Source organism: Sturnira hondurensis, unplaced genomic scaffold, assembly GCF_014824575.4.
Source record: "Sturnira hondurensis isolate 20B ecotype Veracruz unplaced genomic scaffold, ASM1482457v3 Scaffold0004322, whole genome shotgun sequence".
NCBI classification, from domain to species: Eukaryota; Metazoa; Chordata; class Mammalia; order Chiroptera; family Phyllostomidae; genus Sturnira; species Sturnira hondurensis.
In genome coordinates, this window is record NW_028076953.1 from 1,981,871 (window position 1) to 1,997,850 (window position 15,980).

At 35.0% G+C, this 15,980-nt stretch overlaps 1 protein-coding gene across 1 annotated transcript in view; it reads right to left on the reverse strand.

Moving 5' to 3' along the window:
* Positions 1 to 2,133: 2,133 nt before the first annotated feature.
* The window catches only part of HFM1 (helicase for meiosis 1), a 95,475-nt gene continuing 81,628 nt past the window's right edge, over positions 2,134 to 15,980 (reverse strand). The window contains exons 33-38 of the mRNA XM_037045528.1: positions 15,688 to 15,791; positions 9,864 to 9,977; positions 8,385 to 8,475; positions 5,491 to 5,602; positions 5,239 to 5,393; positions 2,134 to 2,203 (exon numbers count right to left, since the gene is read on the reverse strand). Coding sequence (XP_036901423.1) covers positions 2,134 to 2,203; positions 5,239 to 5,393; positions 5,491 to 5,602; positions 8,385 to 8,475; positions 9,864 to 9,977; positions 15,688 to 15,791 — 646 coding nt within the window. The remainder of the gene's footprint in view (positions 2,204 to 5,238; positions 5,394 to 5,490; positions 5,603 to 8,384; positions 8,476 to 9,863; positions 9,978 to 15,687; positions 15,792 to 15,980) is intronic.

Sequence of the window (15,980 nt, forward strand, 5' to 3'; positions counted from 1 at the left end):
AAGTTACAAAATAGGAAACCTTAGGGTTATTATTTACCTCATCAAAAGAATACTACTTTAAGTCGTCAGTATGAAACAGGGTTTTGAGTTACATACATTTAACATACACATAATTTCCCAGGTAAACACTTGTACAAAGTAAAATATGTCTAGCATAACACTGTAAAATCATTTATTTTGATTACTTAGGAAATGAACCTGTTATCTACTCAAGTGTTTCCAAAATTGGCCTGATCGTAATGACCTGGAGTGTTGGCTAAAACTTATAGAACTGCCAGTTCCCTCCACCTGGAATTTCTGAATCAGTAACTCTGAGGTGTGGTCTGGGAATTTGTATATTTAATATTTTATCCATATGTCTATGATCAGGCAAGTTTGGGAAACATTACTCTGCTGACTAATGCTCAATTCTTTGTTTTTTGTTTTTATCTTAGTAAGTCCTTCACAGTCTGGCCTTAAGGTACATTTCAAAGATCTCCTACAACATTAACCTGTGTTTAAGGTGATCCATTCATTATTGCCCAAATGGACAGCTTTTCTCCCTTGGAGCTTCACTTGAGCTGTTCCCTCTGTTTAGAATGTACTTCTCTTATGTATTTGTCCATCCAAATCTTTCTTATTTATCTCACCCCAAACTTTAACTTCTCTGTAAAGGCTTTCCTGACCCCATGGGCAGGATTACGTTCTCTCTTCTATGAACTCCCATGGCATTTCAAACCTCTGCTGCTGAGACTCCCTAACCGTGATCCCTGGATCAACAGTATCAGCAGACCCGGACACTTGTTAGAAACACAAATTTCAGGTCTCTCTCCAGACCTACTAAGTCAGAAACTCTGGGTGTGTGCCCAGCAACCTGTTTTCAAACAAGCCCTCTAGATGATTCCAGCACACCCTGCAGCTTGAGAACCACTTTTCTGATGTTTATTATATATTTTAGTATTGTTTTATTGTATGTCTTACTTTTTCTACCAGAATGTAAAGTAAGCTCTATGAGAGTAAAAACAGCGCTTTCATCATTTGCATCCTTTGCAGTACCAACCACAGTGCTTTCACTTAGCAGATACAATCAGTCCTGTTGAACTAAATTGCTATTTCTTTAGTGTCGAAATCTATGTATGCAAGATGAGCAGATCGTAGTGCACCAATTTTTCATTTTAATGGTGTTCAATAACCTTTAAAGGTTGTAGCATGATTGATTCAGATGCAGAAACATAACACTTGTAAAGGCAACTAAAATAAAGGAACTAGCTGCCCTTATTTTTCAACACAGAGAAAAGGCCTCTTAGTTCTAAGTTTTTTTCTATGTTTAGTAAATGTGATGACTCTTAAATGTTTACTAATAACAACACTCTCATCTGGAAGTTTCTCTTCTTTTATCTCTAAGGCTTTTATGCTTAAAGAAAATTTCTAATATTTCTAAAATTTCTTAACTGGACTTCAACTTCACACTGTAGCTGTAAACAAATTAGATAATAAGTATTTCTTAGTGTGCCTATCTACTACCTATCAATAAATAAAGTTGAGATATAATTTATTGAAAAATAATGTAAGTAGCTTTTGCTATAGTAAGAGCCAACATAACAAAGTTTTATTAATTCACTAATTGAAAAACAAACTAAAAGAAGACAATAATCTATATTGACTAATATTTCATTTATTGCTTGAAGTTATATAACAACAGATTCAGATGGCCACTGGAGTCTTAAAAATCTTTAGTGAGACAAAACAATACTGGCGAATAATTCATACAATACATAGATTCACTGAGAAGCATTAATTTGCTTTAATAGAATGCCCTTCTAAGAAGAAATGCCTTCACTAAGAAAAAATAAAATTTTAAATTGGTTCTTATCAAAATCCAAAAATCCAATTAATAACCAAATAATACTTTCTAAGTATAATTTAATTATCAGCTTATTGAAACAAAGCTGCTGTAAAAGTGCTTTTCACAAAGTCAATGGGAAAATAAATTAGTCCAGATATTTTGTTGTGAAAATATCAACAAAACTGGTAAAATCTAATAAAAATAAACCCAAACAATTATTACCTACTTTTAAAAATAAAAAGCATGCTTTGTAATTAGGTGTCCTTATACTTTGTCTCATTAACATAAGGAACATTTTGGTTTTGTTTTTAGAAAATACCATCAAATATTCCCAGAAAAGACTTCATTTCATCAGCTTCATCATCAGGATGATACCTACTGGGGGAAAAAACAAATTAAAAATAACTACTATTATATCACAGTTTATTTAAAAATACACAATAAAGAGTGTCAATAAATACGAAGTGGATAAACTTGAAGAGTGCTAAGATGTTAGCAGAGCAAATGAACTTCAATCCACAGACTTCTGGAAAGTCTGTGGGAGAAAATTAGACTTAATAAAGTGTAGGGTAGGGACCAAATCTCTTAGATATTTCTTTAATTATATTGGAAAGTAATGTCATTTAAAAACTTTGACTATTCAAGAGGTGGGGAGCTGCTACAGAGTTACTCATAAAAATGACCCATAGTTCGGGCATTTATTAGAATTAATCTAACTTTTTTTCCTCATTGAACATGTAGAATTGTGAAAGAATTACCTGGCTAGAATACAATGTGAACTTTCGAAATATTAGCTGATCTCATTTGGATTTCTTATTTATGTATTTTAGTTATTACAATATTATGGACATTTGGATTTCTTATTTTTATTGTTTTAGTTATTACAGTATTATTTACTTTATTCCCTATGCTGTACTTTACATCCCCATGATTATTCTGTAACTACCAATCTGTACTTCTTAATCCCTTCACCTTTTTCACCCATTCCCCTAAGCCCCTCCCATCTGGCAACCATCAAAATGCCAATCCTGCTGGCCTGCAAAGCTTCTGTTGAGAAATCAGTTGACAATCTTAAGGAGCTCCCCTGTAGGTAACTGCTCTTCTCTTGCTGCTTTTAAGATTCTCTGTCTTGAGGTGGGGGGATGGCTGGTGTGGGGAGAATTGGCAGGGGGTAAATGCAGACAACTGTAGTTGAACAACAATAAAATGATTTAAAAAAAATTCTTTGTCTTTTACCTTTGGCATTTTAATTATGATGTGTCTTGGAGTGGGCCTTTTCCGGTTCATCTTGTTTGGGATGCTCTGTGCTGCTTGGACTTGTATATCTATTTTTTCACCAGCTTAAGGAAGTTTTCTGACACCATTTTTTCACATAGGTTTTCAATTCCTTGCTCTTTCTCTTCTCCTTCCAGCATCCCCTCGATGTGAATGTTGGCACATTTGATGTAGTCCCAGAACTCCTTATATTCTTCACATCAGTTAGTGTATTCTTCATTTCTGATTGGCTCTTTCATGTTTCCTATCTCTTTGTTAAAATTATAAGTTCAATTTTTTTTCCTAAGCTAATTTAGCATCCTTATAACCATTGTTTTGAACTCTGCATCTAGTAGATTGCTTGTCTCCATTTTCTTTAGTACTTTTTCTGGAGTTTTGATCTATTCTTTCATCTGCAACATATTTGTCTCCTCATTTTGGCAGTCTCCCTGTATTTGTTTCTATGTATTAGATAGTGCTACTATGTCTCTCAGGCTTGGTAGAGTAGACTTATGTAGTAGGTATTCTGTAGGGTCCAATGGCATAGCCTCCTGATCACTCCAGGTACATCCCTGCCTTGTGTGGGCTTGTGCAGCCTCTTGTTGTAGTTGAGCCTTGATAGCTGTTGGCAAGTCAAGGAGAGGGATTGACCCACCCAGGCTAACTGTCTACAAGGACTGGCTGCAGCCACCATAGAGGATCAGCTATGCAGGGGTCCACTCCACAGGCAGAACTTATTTCACTGGGCCTGTGGTGCCCATTTAGTCTATCCTTTGAGTGTATCACTTGTGGAGGTGGTTGGGTTTGTTCTTGGATGTGGTATGAAGCTGCCTGCTGGATGTGCTGGCTCTGGGGCCTCCTGGGAAGTGCAGGACAAGGTCAGTCACCATCTGTGTTCCACTTGGGACCATCTGGCATGAGCTATAAAGTGAACTGCAGATGACTGCTATTTGTACAGGGGTTGGTGGTGCTCAAAAGAGGCCAAGCTGTAAACCAAGACTGGCCGCCGCTAGTGCCAGGCCTGCGGCTACTTAGCAAGATGTGAAGGGTATGCTGAGGCCAGAAAATGATTATTTAAAAGATTTTAGGAAAGTCTGAAGCATGAGCCAAGACAAGCCATTTTAATGAAAAAGGCTTGGGTGGGCCCACAGATTGAATGGGGCGGGTCCCAAGAAATACCAGGGCTGGGAGAACAGTGTGAGCCAGGTTGATGGAAACCCAGATATGGTACCCACCTGCCAGCTCTGCAGGGGAAGAGCTCAGGAAGAGAACAATAATCTCTGCCACAGTACTTCTGTCTCAGAGAAAGCTGCCCCTCCAGCTCTCATCCTGATGTCAAACACTGCAGTTCCTCCCCATATGTCCCTGCTACCTTCTGAGCTGCTGCCGCAGCCCTGGAACTGAGAAGGAGTGAGTAAAGGCCCTGTGCAGGCCTTTAAGAGGAATACCTGGGACTCTAGCATTCTCACTCAGCCACAACCTCTGCTGGTTTTCACAGCCAGAAGTTACATGGACTTCTATTCCTGGTGTTGGAACCCTAGTCTGGGGAGCCTGGTGTGGGGCTGGGACCCCTTGCTCCTCTGGGGGGCTTTCTGCAGTGGAGATAACTCTCCTGATTTTTGTCTGCCACACATGGGTGTGGGACAGGCCTGTACTGCATCTCTACCCCTTCTACCACTCCCCATGTGGCTTCTTTTGTATATCCTTAGTTGTAGGACTTCTGTTCAGCTAGATTCCAGGCATTTCTGAATGATGTTCTGTGGTTTAGTTATAATTTTGAAGTGGTTGTGGTAGGATGCGAGTACCACATTTACCTACGCTGCCATCTTGAGGGGAACTATTGTTTTTCCTCATTTGGATTTCTTAAATGAGTACACTTCATATTATCAACATACTGCATTCATATCAGTAAAAGAGTTTATCATGATATAATGTATTAGTTAACAGGATCAAACATATATATTCTCAAAAATTGAGATACTTGATATTATATATTATCATAAGAAAGTTAGTTCACCAGAGGTCTAAAATTTCAACATCTTCAAGTAAATACAATGTTTAGATTCTGTTTTTAAAGTAACCAATGGAAAAGAATCCTGAATTTCTCTGTAAAAAATATTTTATTGATATTTCTTGAAATGTCTTTAAAGAATTCTTACCTGAAATCAATTTGGTTTTTACATTCACTGTTTCTAGTAAAGAAATCCACTTTTTTGAAAAAATTTGAAGAATTCGGTTTTTTTTCAGAGTGAGGAAAGTATAGTCTTTCAATCTCTGGTGACAGACTTTGTTGTTTTCCTTTTTGTAAATGGACCTGTATTTTGAGGTTAAAAAAACCCAGCCATCATTAAAAGCTCAACTATTTGAGCAGAATTTTAAAAACTTACAAACAAACAAAAACTGCTTCTTACAATACTTGTATTTTCATCTTGTCGAGGCAGTTTCATCACGGAGGATGCACCAAACTTGGACATGGCAGAGTCTGATAAATAAATATCTGGCTCCATATGTGATACAACAAAACTAAAAATTAAAATCAATTATTTGTAAAATATGACAAATAAGATAAACATACCATTCTAATTCAGATCAACAACAATTTTCGTGGAGAAATAGGATTAAAGTTTATACTTGTTACCATAAAATTGATGCTCTGTTTGTAGATTCATGGAGAACTCGTTATATCTTCCTTTTCTTTGGACAAAACAACAACTTACATATTTCAAATTAGATAACAATACTATTTTTAAGGGCCTACAGAAATAATCATTCAACAGTTTTCTTTAAAAATGGGTCTTATACTTAATTGTCTTTCATCTAGCAGTCTGTAAATCTTTTCTAAATCCCACTTTTAATTTCCTTTCCCTGTTCTGATCTCAGTGTAGACAGACATCTCTAGTTACCATCCTATGCATAACTTTATACCAGCATTCACCTTTAATCTTCTGTATTAAATTCACTCATTAAAAATATTTATTATTCTCTTCTCTATGTCAGATATTACACTAAGATCTGGGTATAAAGTGGTAAATAAATCCTCAGGGAGTTATATTCTAGTAGAAGAGCAGGCAATATGTAAACAACAAATATACATAATTACAGATCCTGAAGTGACATGTAGGAAATTAGCTGAGGAAATAACCCACTTGTGGAGGTACAAACCCACTGTAAAATGGTGGTCATCACCGCCTCTCTGGGGAGTTGGCAGTTGCAACTGACATTATGGGTTAAAATGGGACAGCCATACAAGTAGCAATAGCAGTGGGTAGGAAAACAGGGAATCACATATACTGATAGAATTAAATCTTTTTGTCTTTGATTACTGGCAAGGAATTAAAATAGTAAAAAGGGTATAAAAGGAAATACATGCCTCCTTTCCACCCACATCCTGGGGTTGCACTGGCCTTCTTCCCAGCAACAACTTCCGGCACGGTTCCTTAGGGGCTTCCAGATAGGACTCCTTGTTAAACCCACTAATCTCCTGTTGGTCATGTTTAAACTCCTCCCAAAGCATTTGTAGTTTTCTAAAGGTGTGGTGCACAAAACTGTTCATGTGCTTTGTTACCGTCCTACTTTCTACAATTTTTGCTTCTCTAGGTCTGCAGCTTTGTTCCACTGTGATGTTTCTAACTGTATGATTCAGAACCAATGAGTAGAAATAATACAAAGACATTTTAGGCAAACTCATATTTTAAAAAGCTAGTGAATGGTGTAAGAGACCCAAACACGGAACCAGCACTCAGGAGTGAATGTGTTCCTGTTCGCTGGAGTTGTCTGGGTGGAGATGGCATGATTACTTGCCAATGATGTTGGATGGCATTCTCTAAAATCTATAATTCTTTGATGTTGAAGATCAGTAAAATGATAAGTAACAGAAAATGTACCAAAAGATGCCACAAATTTAATATTCTTAACAAAGGTGAAATAAATGATCCTTAAGTAAACTGGACCATGGGTAAAAAGTTGCTAGTATTACTTCTCTTTTGAAAAAAATTTGGCTGCAGCTATAATTTCTCTCCCTTGATTTCTACTCAAGTCCAATATCCAAATGTATTTTGCAATTTGTAAAAATATATCAAGTTGAACATTTCTAAAATTGTTGTTTTCTTTTCTAAATGTCTATGTATCCTATATTCTGATAATACTCCCATCTACCCACTCCTAATTTATTCTTCCCTCTTCCTCAATTACCATATCTCATCAATTGCTAAATCCAATCTGTGTTATCTATGAAATGTTTAAAAAAATCCAATTCTATCTCTCAGTTGTCATCACCTCTGCCCAGTTTAGGCCTCCTTATAAGTTGCCTTTCTCAAATTGACCACCATGCCTCAGACTCCACCCTTTATAATTCATTCTCAATATCGCATCATGTGACTACATATCATTCTACAAATCACTACAATATTTTCCTTCTGATCATACTGTTTAGCTGGTGCTTAACAATCCTAGATGACTCCTCAAAACCTACCGTGGAGGTAAAAAGTAGAGGTCCCGAGTCTACATCCAGCCTACAGACATTATTGTTATTACTACTAGTACTACTACTGCTACTATTTCTGGGGCAGGGTCCTATAGATTGTCACATTTTTAAAAATCAGTTGTCAAAATTTAAAAGTCAGGAGATGTCACATAAAATGTTAGATTCCTAGCTTTTATTTTTTTTAATTAGAATATTTGACAACACCAGACACTCATTTCCTGCACAGCAACAACTTACTGGAGCTGAGTAGTGGTTTCTCTCTCTGGCTGGCACACTATAGTTGGCTTTGGCCCACCAAGTCCTGAAGTCAGTTTGAGTCTGTGACCTACTGGATACAGTATAAGTGTCTAAAAAGTTATTTAATGTTCCTCACAATCAGACCTCAGCAATTTCAGCCTTACTGCTGTGGCCACACAGACCACACTTTACTGGCCCTTGAGCATGGGACGCTATTTAAAGCCTTATCCCTTTACGTGGGCTTCTACTTGGAACACCTTACTGAACTCCTATTCAGCTTTCAAGTCTTGTGTAAAATGAAGGTTCTTGGGTTCTAGCCTCAGAGACCATGATTCAGTAAATTTAGTGTGGGGCCAGGAATGGGCATTTTTAATATCATTTCCTATGCGATTCTGAGGCAGGTGGTCTGACAACAACACTGTGAAAAACACAGCTCTAAGATCAAGTGAGTTTAGTCTGGCTAATACCTAACAGCTTCCTTGACATTTTAAGACTTTATGTCCATCTCCAATTACATGTCAGGAGAATATAAAGTTGTAAAAACTTGTATAGAGTTGTTTTCTAAACCCAAGTTCTAAAACTTGCCTGTTTGACATTTCTCTTTGGAATTTGCTCTTTGACTCTTGGCAGGATAGATTACTTCCCCTGGTACTTGAACTCAAAGTGTTTCCAAATCCTATATAAAGAGATAACATTTTGAAATAAAATGCCAGAAAAAAGCTGAATGGAGCTTTTCCCAAGTTCTAAAAGGGCTCACTCTCTCCAACACTTATAACCTGGTTATGGAAGGAATGAATAATTTTTCTCAATAGTCAAATTTAACTTGCATAGAGAAATAAGGGAGCAAAGCTAAGAGAGTAAAACCATAAAACACATATGTTAGCTTATTAGTCATATATTAAAAGTCCCCAAATCACTATTATGTATTTAGTTATTTTTAATTCAAATAAGTTATCAGGCTAAAGTTCATTCAATGTTTTCAATGGTCTACTTGTAATTACGTTCATTAAAAGTGCTCTCTACATGTGGAGGATCATTTACTGTGATTGATTTCCCCAGTGTCAAAGCTATACCCTAACAGGATTAGGCTGCCTCCAAGGACCAGTATAAATTGCCTCTTAACCTGTAGTACACAATGACTTTTAATTTTGAGGTAGGGTCCACAGTTGTCCAGAAATATAAGAAACTGTACCTCTTGACCCCCATGTTGGAAAATTTTCAGGCCTATTTTGTGAAGGTAGTCAAATCCTATTCCTTTTGGAATGAGTATTAGCTCTTAAGGTAATTCTTAGGAACCTGAAACAGTATTTCAACTTGTAATTGCTTCCTTTAGAAAGATTTTTTTTTAAAAGAGGACTGGCATGGATACATTCAGAGGCAACTATAATTCTGAGGGAATGACCTCCTTCTTGCAGCTGTCACGGGAGAGAATATCTCCAGCCTGTTGTCATGTAATACATTACCAGGATTTTCACTTCTCTGTTTTAGTGAACTAGAGTAAATCTGCCAGTAACTCAAAGAACTAAGTCCCATTATTTTTGGATCGTATATGATTTAAGTGCAATATCCAATACAGGAGAAACTAATCCTTTCCTGTTTATTTGTACGTGAAAAGTTAATATTTCTACTAGAAATAAAAGTTATGTTATTTTTTTGCTAGCAGATGAATACTTTTAAAAAGGAAATACTTTTGACTTTCACAAACATTAACAGACTATGTGTGATCCTGCAACACAGAGCCGGATAATGTTTTATGAGGAAAAACTGAATAAACAATCTGAATTTGAATATGGTCTTTAAAATTATAGGGGAGCAACAGAATGGGAAAAGCCCATTTGCTACACTATAGTCATGGCATAACCTTGACCTCTGTCCTTAGGAGGAGGAAATATTATCTGTGGAATGGTCAATTTTCAGTTTTGCTAAAAATTATAACCTTAAAAAAAACAAAGCTAATTAAGTAAGCAGATAAAAGAGAACAAAAATTATTAGTACCAGAAACTGAACTGAAAAATATTCAAAGAATTTCTCATGAAATTATTTCATGCTAACATACAGTTTTACCTGATGTTTTTATCTTCTTATTATCAGCTGAAAAGGTAGTAGCTTGTACTAAGTTTTCATCATCAAAATCATCCCAAACTTCATTTCCCAATTCAAAGTTCACATTCAAAACTTCTGAAAACGTAGAGTTGTTTTTATCCACATCTGTGAAATTGTGGCTTCCAGATGGATTAAGATTTCTGTTAAACAGCACTGTTTGAGGGGCTTTCTCATTTAAAGTTGTAGAATAGGTCCATCTAGAAAAATCTGTCATGTGTATGTATAAAAGAGTATAGGTACTTTATAAACCATAAGCGTTAGGATCTATTGATATATCAAACACATCTTTCAATTACTAAACAGAGGTCTTGAGCAGTAGTTTTCAAAAGCATTGGGTTAAGCATTGTTGAATACTGTGTTAAACCAATTGTATTTACTAAATTACGTGTACTGATAACTGACCTAAATTTATAATTTTCAATGGATTCTTTTAGATTGAATACATTTTCTTTCTTAGCTTGGAAAATGGTCTTCCTCCCTCAGCTCTTTTCCTTATACATTAATTTTGGGTATTTTATGAAGTTTATTTGTCCAAAATATATCTTAATTTCTCTCCTGCTAAAAAAATTCTTACTGTTATATATTGCTTGAAGCCTGGGCTTAGAGCCAGACTATATGGGTAAGAATTTTACCTCTCATCTATTAGTTGTATGACCTTAGACAAGAAATTTAAACTTTCTGAGCCTAGTTTTCTCCTCTGTGAAATGGAATGACAATAGTACCTATGAGGTAAGACTGTTATGAGGACGGAATGCCTTTTCGTGTGCAGTTTTCCATGGCAGTGTACTAATAAATGTTTAATAACTGCTTCTCCAAAAAGTATGCATATACAAACATATATATGTTCAATACATGTATTTTATGTATTTATTATAAGTAAAGGGTATACAGCATGTAATTTACAAAAAATAAAATACACAGCATGCTTTACTGTGAATTCCATGTATCTAATTGGTTCTCACTCAATGTTTTCATTGACTTTTGGCAAACTCTTACATCTATAGTCAACCTATGGCTGCAACTGACAAATAAATGTAGTTCTCACATGAATATTATTTGATATTTTTGTTGACTTTAACAAGTAGGATGAAAGTTAAATAACAAAGGCATATGTTGGGACTTCACCCATTCATCTATTGACTTAGGCAACTTCTTTGCTGAATTATGTAATAGTTTTCAGTTTTTTCTGTGCTGTTCACAATATAATGGCTACAGACACAATACACTGTTAAACTTAATCTGTACCATTAACATTTTCTTCGTCACCTTCTTAAGTCTAAACAATAAATAAAATAATAATCAAGCCTGATTTGTAGTGTTTGCTGATTTCCACATTATAAATACTTCCACTGTGGTTGACTTTAAACTATCAATATGGCATCACTGGGTACAAAGTTGAGAAGAAATGCGTTAACTGTGCCTCACTGTCCAGTATTTCTACTATATGGATACAAATACAGATGCAAATAATCTGAAGAACACAGATAATAAAATTTAGTAGAATAGGAAATGATTCATTTTGAGTATTTACAGCCTTTGTTTTTAATATTTTATTGAATTGAAAGTTTATATAATTAAACTTTTAATGATAGTTGAAAGATTCCCCAAAATTTAATAATAATCTCTTATAAGCCAGTATAAATTTGCTTCAATCACTGCCAAGTTTCCTTCACTGCAAATATCTTCTATCCTCTTCTTCACCTATGCAAATCCTACTTTATCCTTCAGTTGCACCTACAACCTCTGTTCACATTACTCTGCCTTTGCACATTGATATACATCCACAATATAGAATAATATGTACTAAAACTACAGGTATGTACAAAGTGCAAAGGGAATTCAAAGGGAACAGAACCTAAACCTACAATGGAAGTCAGAATAAATATCTTTCAGATGTAACTGGGTAAAATGGTAACATTGGAATCTGAGCTTGATAGAGCCATGTGATTGTGGAGCAGGGCAAGAAGGAAAGTCAAGATATTCCATGAAGCAAGAAGAGCATATGAAAGGCAAAGCAGTATGAGAGAGGAGAGAATGTTTGGAGAGGTGCATGTTCTTATGATTTCTGGAACACAAAGTAGAAGGAGAATGCAGGCCTCTTGAGACTGTACAGATAGTTAAGAACAAGATTGTATTGAAGTTTGTTTGGCATGTTAAGGAATTCACTTTATTTTTCTTATAGGCAATGAATAACTATTGAAAAGATTTTAGCAAGAGGCTTACATGACCAGGTATGCCTGTTAGATTACTGAGAATATTTACGGATTAGAGGATAATGAGACTGGAAGCAAAGGAAATAGTAAGAAAGCCTCTGTAGTAAGTGAGAGACAATGAATGCCTAAGATAAGAGTATCGGCAGAAGAAATAGAGACAAAAGAATAGATATAGAGATGTTTAGGTGGTAAAATACATAGGACTTGGTGATCAACTTGACATGTGATCTCTTAGGTGGACATGCCCAGAAAGGTGATTGTGTAGATGGGTCAGGGAATAGGCAGAAAGATCTAGATGGGAGCATAGACTTAGAAATCACCCAAATACAGTTAGTAATTGAAGACATTGGCTTAGGTGACATTGTCTAAGAAAAGTTTATAAAGTGAGAAGAATAAAGAAGCAAAAATAGAATCTTATTGTAACATCAACAGGAAGAAAAGTCCAACCAGTTCTGGAAGTAGGAGACCCAACTGAGTGGTTTAATTGAAACCAAAGAAGTGATTTCCAAATAGAAGAAAACAACGAATGTGTCAAATACTACAAAACTCAAAGACAATAAAAGTTGAAAAGAGTTTACTGAATTCAGTGCTTAGAGAGTCACTAAATGTGTATGAAGAGCGATAAGGAGGTAAGAAAGTGAGCGAAGTATCAATTGCTCTTTCAAGAATTTTTACTTCAATGGGAAAGCAAAAGATAGTGAGTATACAGACCAGTGATTCTGTTTTTTGTCTGCTTTGACATGCTTTTCCTTCTTTTTTAGTAAGAGTATCTTTCTTGTGCTTTGAGGAAACTGCGCCCAACATTCCCAATGATCCCAGTGAGGATGTCATTCATGGTACTCTGGCTTCCCCAGGTCTACCTGGGTAAAGCACACAAGCCAGTCCTCTGGGTATAGGGATTGCTTAAAAGGTAAATACAAGACTCAAATACGGCCAAGCAGAATAAACTTTGGCCTGCCAAAGCTAACAGGAAAGGCTGTATTTTTCTACTGAAGCTATTAAATTGGAAAAATGTGATTTGAGAAATCACTGCTGTGCAAGAAATCCTGTTTAAAAAATAAAGCCAATTAGTAACCAGGATATCTTTTTTAAAAATGAAAGAAAACCAGAAGCATGATGAGATCATTTGAAAGCCTGAATCTAGCAAGATCAAAGTGAGATACCTGTCCGAACTTTTCAGTTTACATGAGACACTCTCCTTTTTTGTACTAAGTCACTTTGAGTAGAATTTCTGTCACTTACAATAAAAAAGACCATACCTAGTTAGATGGGAACATGGAGCTGAAGAAGAAAGAGACTTGAGCATATTTATATGCTGAAGAAAAAGAGACAATAGTGAAGAGAACTTGAAAAAACGTGGGAAAAAGGAGAGGGATAAATGGTCTCTAAAGTCCCAGGGCAGACAGAATTGAAAAGATTAATATCACAGATGGAGAGATAAACCCCGAAAACAAGATCATTCTTCTTTTGAGACAAATATAAAGTTTAGGATGGGTACAGAGACAGAGAGCTATATAGTTGTGGGGTGAAAATTTGATAGGTCATATACTATTGGTTAATTTTCAATTCTCAACTGGTAACCAAAAGTCAATTTCATTTTATAGAAATGACATTGGTCTGGGAATCAAGAGATATGGACCCTATTCTGGTTCTGCCATTAATTAGAGATGTGATTTTGGACAAGTCATGTAATCTGTCCAAGTTTTGGATTCTTTCACTATAAACTGAGAAATTGCACAAAGGTAACTTACAACTAAAATTTTATGATTCAACATGCTTTTTCTTAATTTCTGACATTTTTTTCTTTGCTTCTTGAGATTGGAACACAGGTAATAAAACCTGCTATGTTTTTTAAAAAAAACATGTTTTTAAACATGTTTTTTTAAAACATGTTTTAAAAAACATTCTCAAGAGCAGTATTTGAATAAATTTATAGTATGTTTTGTCACCAAACACAAATAATTGTGAAAAGTATGATATACACAATTACTAAATTACTACTATTAATAACACCAAATACTATGCTAAGAGTTTTATATACATTATCTCATTAAATCCCAAGATTCCTAAAATACAATCAGATGAGGGTATCAAGACAAAACTGGTAAGTATACTATGAAATGTTACCCAACTACTAAAAGGCAGAGCTAGAATATACTATAAAGATCCTTCTTTCAAAAAAGGGGGGCTCATTAAGCAAAACAGGGAAACAGTTATCACTGGGGGTTAAAGTATCATGATGAGACTTTTGTATCATAATGTAAATTGGATTTGCAGTAGTGAGAAAAGAAATACAAGTAGAAGTACTCTGTAAAAAACATGAAGTAAGTAGAGGGAAGGATAAACTCTGGTATGGAGAGGGGCCAGATGGAGCCAGCTGTACAAGAAGTCAGTCAGAGGGCTGTGGGTTGAAGGGAGATAAAAAATGAGGGTTGACAATCTTATACCTTCTATGCATGTTGTAATGACATGCAGGCTTTGGACAAGTTGGATAAATGCTCTGATACTCTAGGTGAGATTAGGGGACTTTTCTTGATCTTATATTGGGCCTAATGGCTACCATGGTGTCATAAGAAGTGATGTCGTAAGAAGTACTCTAGCCCTTGCCTACCTAAGATCTTGAATTATGGCTAGAAGAAGCATAAAGCAACAGTTTGAAGGAAATCATAACAATAGATGCAAAGTCTACATACGTGAAATTATTTTCAGAAAACCCCAAGCTTGCCATTTCTACATATAGGAACTTGAAGAAACAACTCTGGGGCCAACATTATTTCTCACACATTTTAACAGACTGGTTATTAGTAATGTAACCCTTAGAAATGATGTTGTTAATGGCAGGATCCAGACTATGATGAATGAGGCACAAGGCTGAAAAATTTATATGCACTATTATTTAATTAATTTAATGACAGATACAGATAAAAGACAAATCTAGATTACATAACAGCTATATCCTACAAAGTAGGTTATATTCTTATTTGGTGTCATAGAAATTATAAGAATCATCGGCTTTAGAGATATTAAAGGTCATCCTACTTAATCCCTTAATTTTATTTTATTTTAATTATTATTATTTTTTAATCCCTTAATTTTAAATAATAATAATTAAAATAATAATAAAAATAATTATTATTATTTTCTAATCCCTTAATTTTAAAGATAAGGCCCAAAGAACTTAAATAATTTTCCCAAGGTCATGCAACTATTTTGTAAAATTGGACTAATCTTATAAACATACAATTATTTTAAATAATTCTAAAGATATGTAAAAATAATAGTTCATAATTTTAATGCCTTTTGTACCCAGAGACCCCTTATCTCAACTTTTCCTCATATTATCTTTAAATTAAAAGTCAACACTATGTATTTTTTAAAAAATATCACAGACATGGTAAGACCATTTGAAATAACAGACCCAAAGAATTTGAAATTGGTTCAATAACTCGAGAGAAAAATGTTGCCAAATTTTAAACATGATTTCAGATGTTGATTTTTCAAAAACATTATTTGTCAATCAAGAATAATGATAAACCATATTCTCTCTCAAGTCAATATTAATGGTAATTTACCTTGGTCTTGATATTCACATATTTCTTGTTGAGCATTTGTACAGAGTTCATGCTGATCCCTCTCCTCCATGATAGATAATTCAGGTATGTTTATGTATTCTGACCTTTATAAAGATAAACAGAACCATAAAAATTTTAAAGAAAATAATAAAATTAATCTGACTTTGAAAATTACTTATTCATATATTTTTTAATTTTTTGTTTTTATTCTTTAATGTTTTATCAATTGTGCTATTACAGTTGTCCCATTTCCCCCCTTTATTCCCCTCCACCCTGCACACCTCCTCCCACCC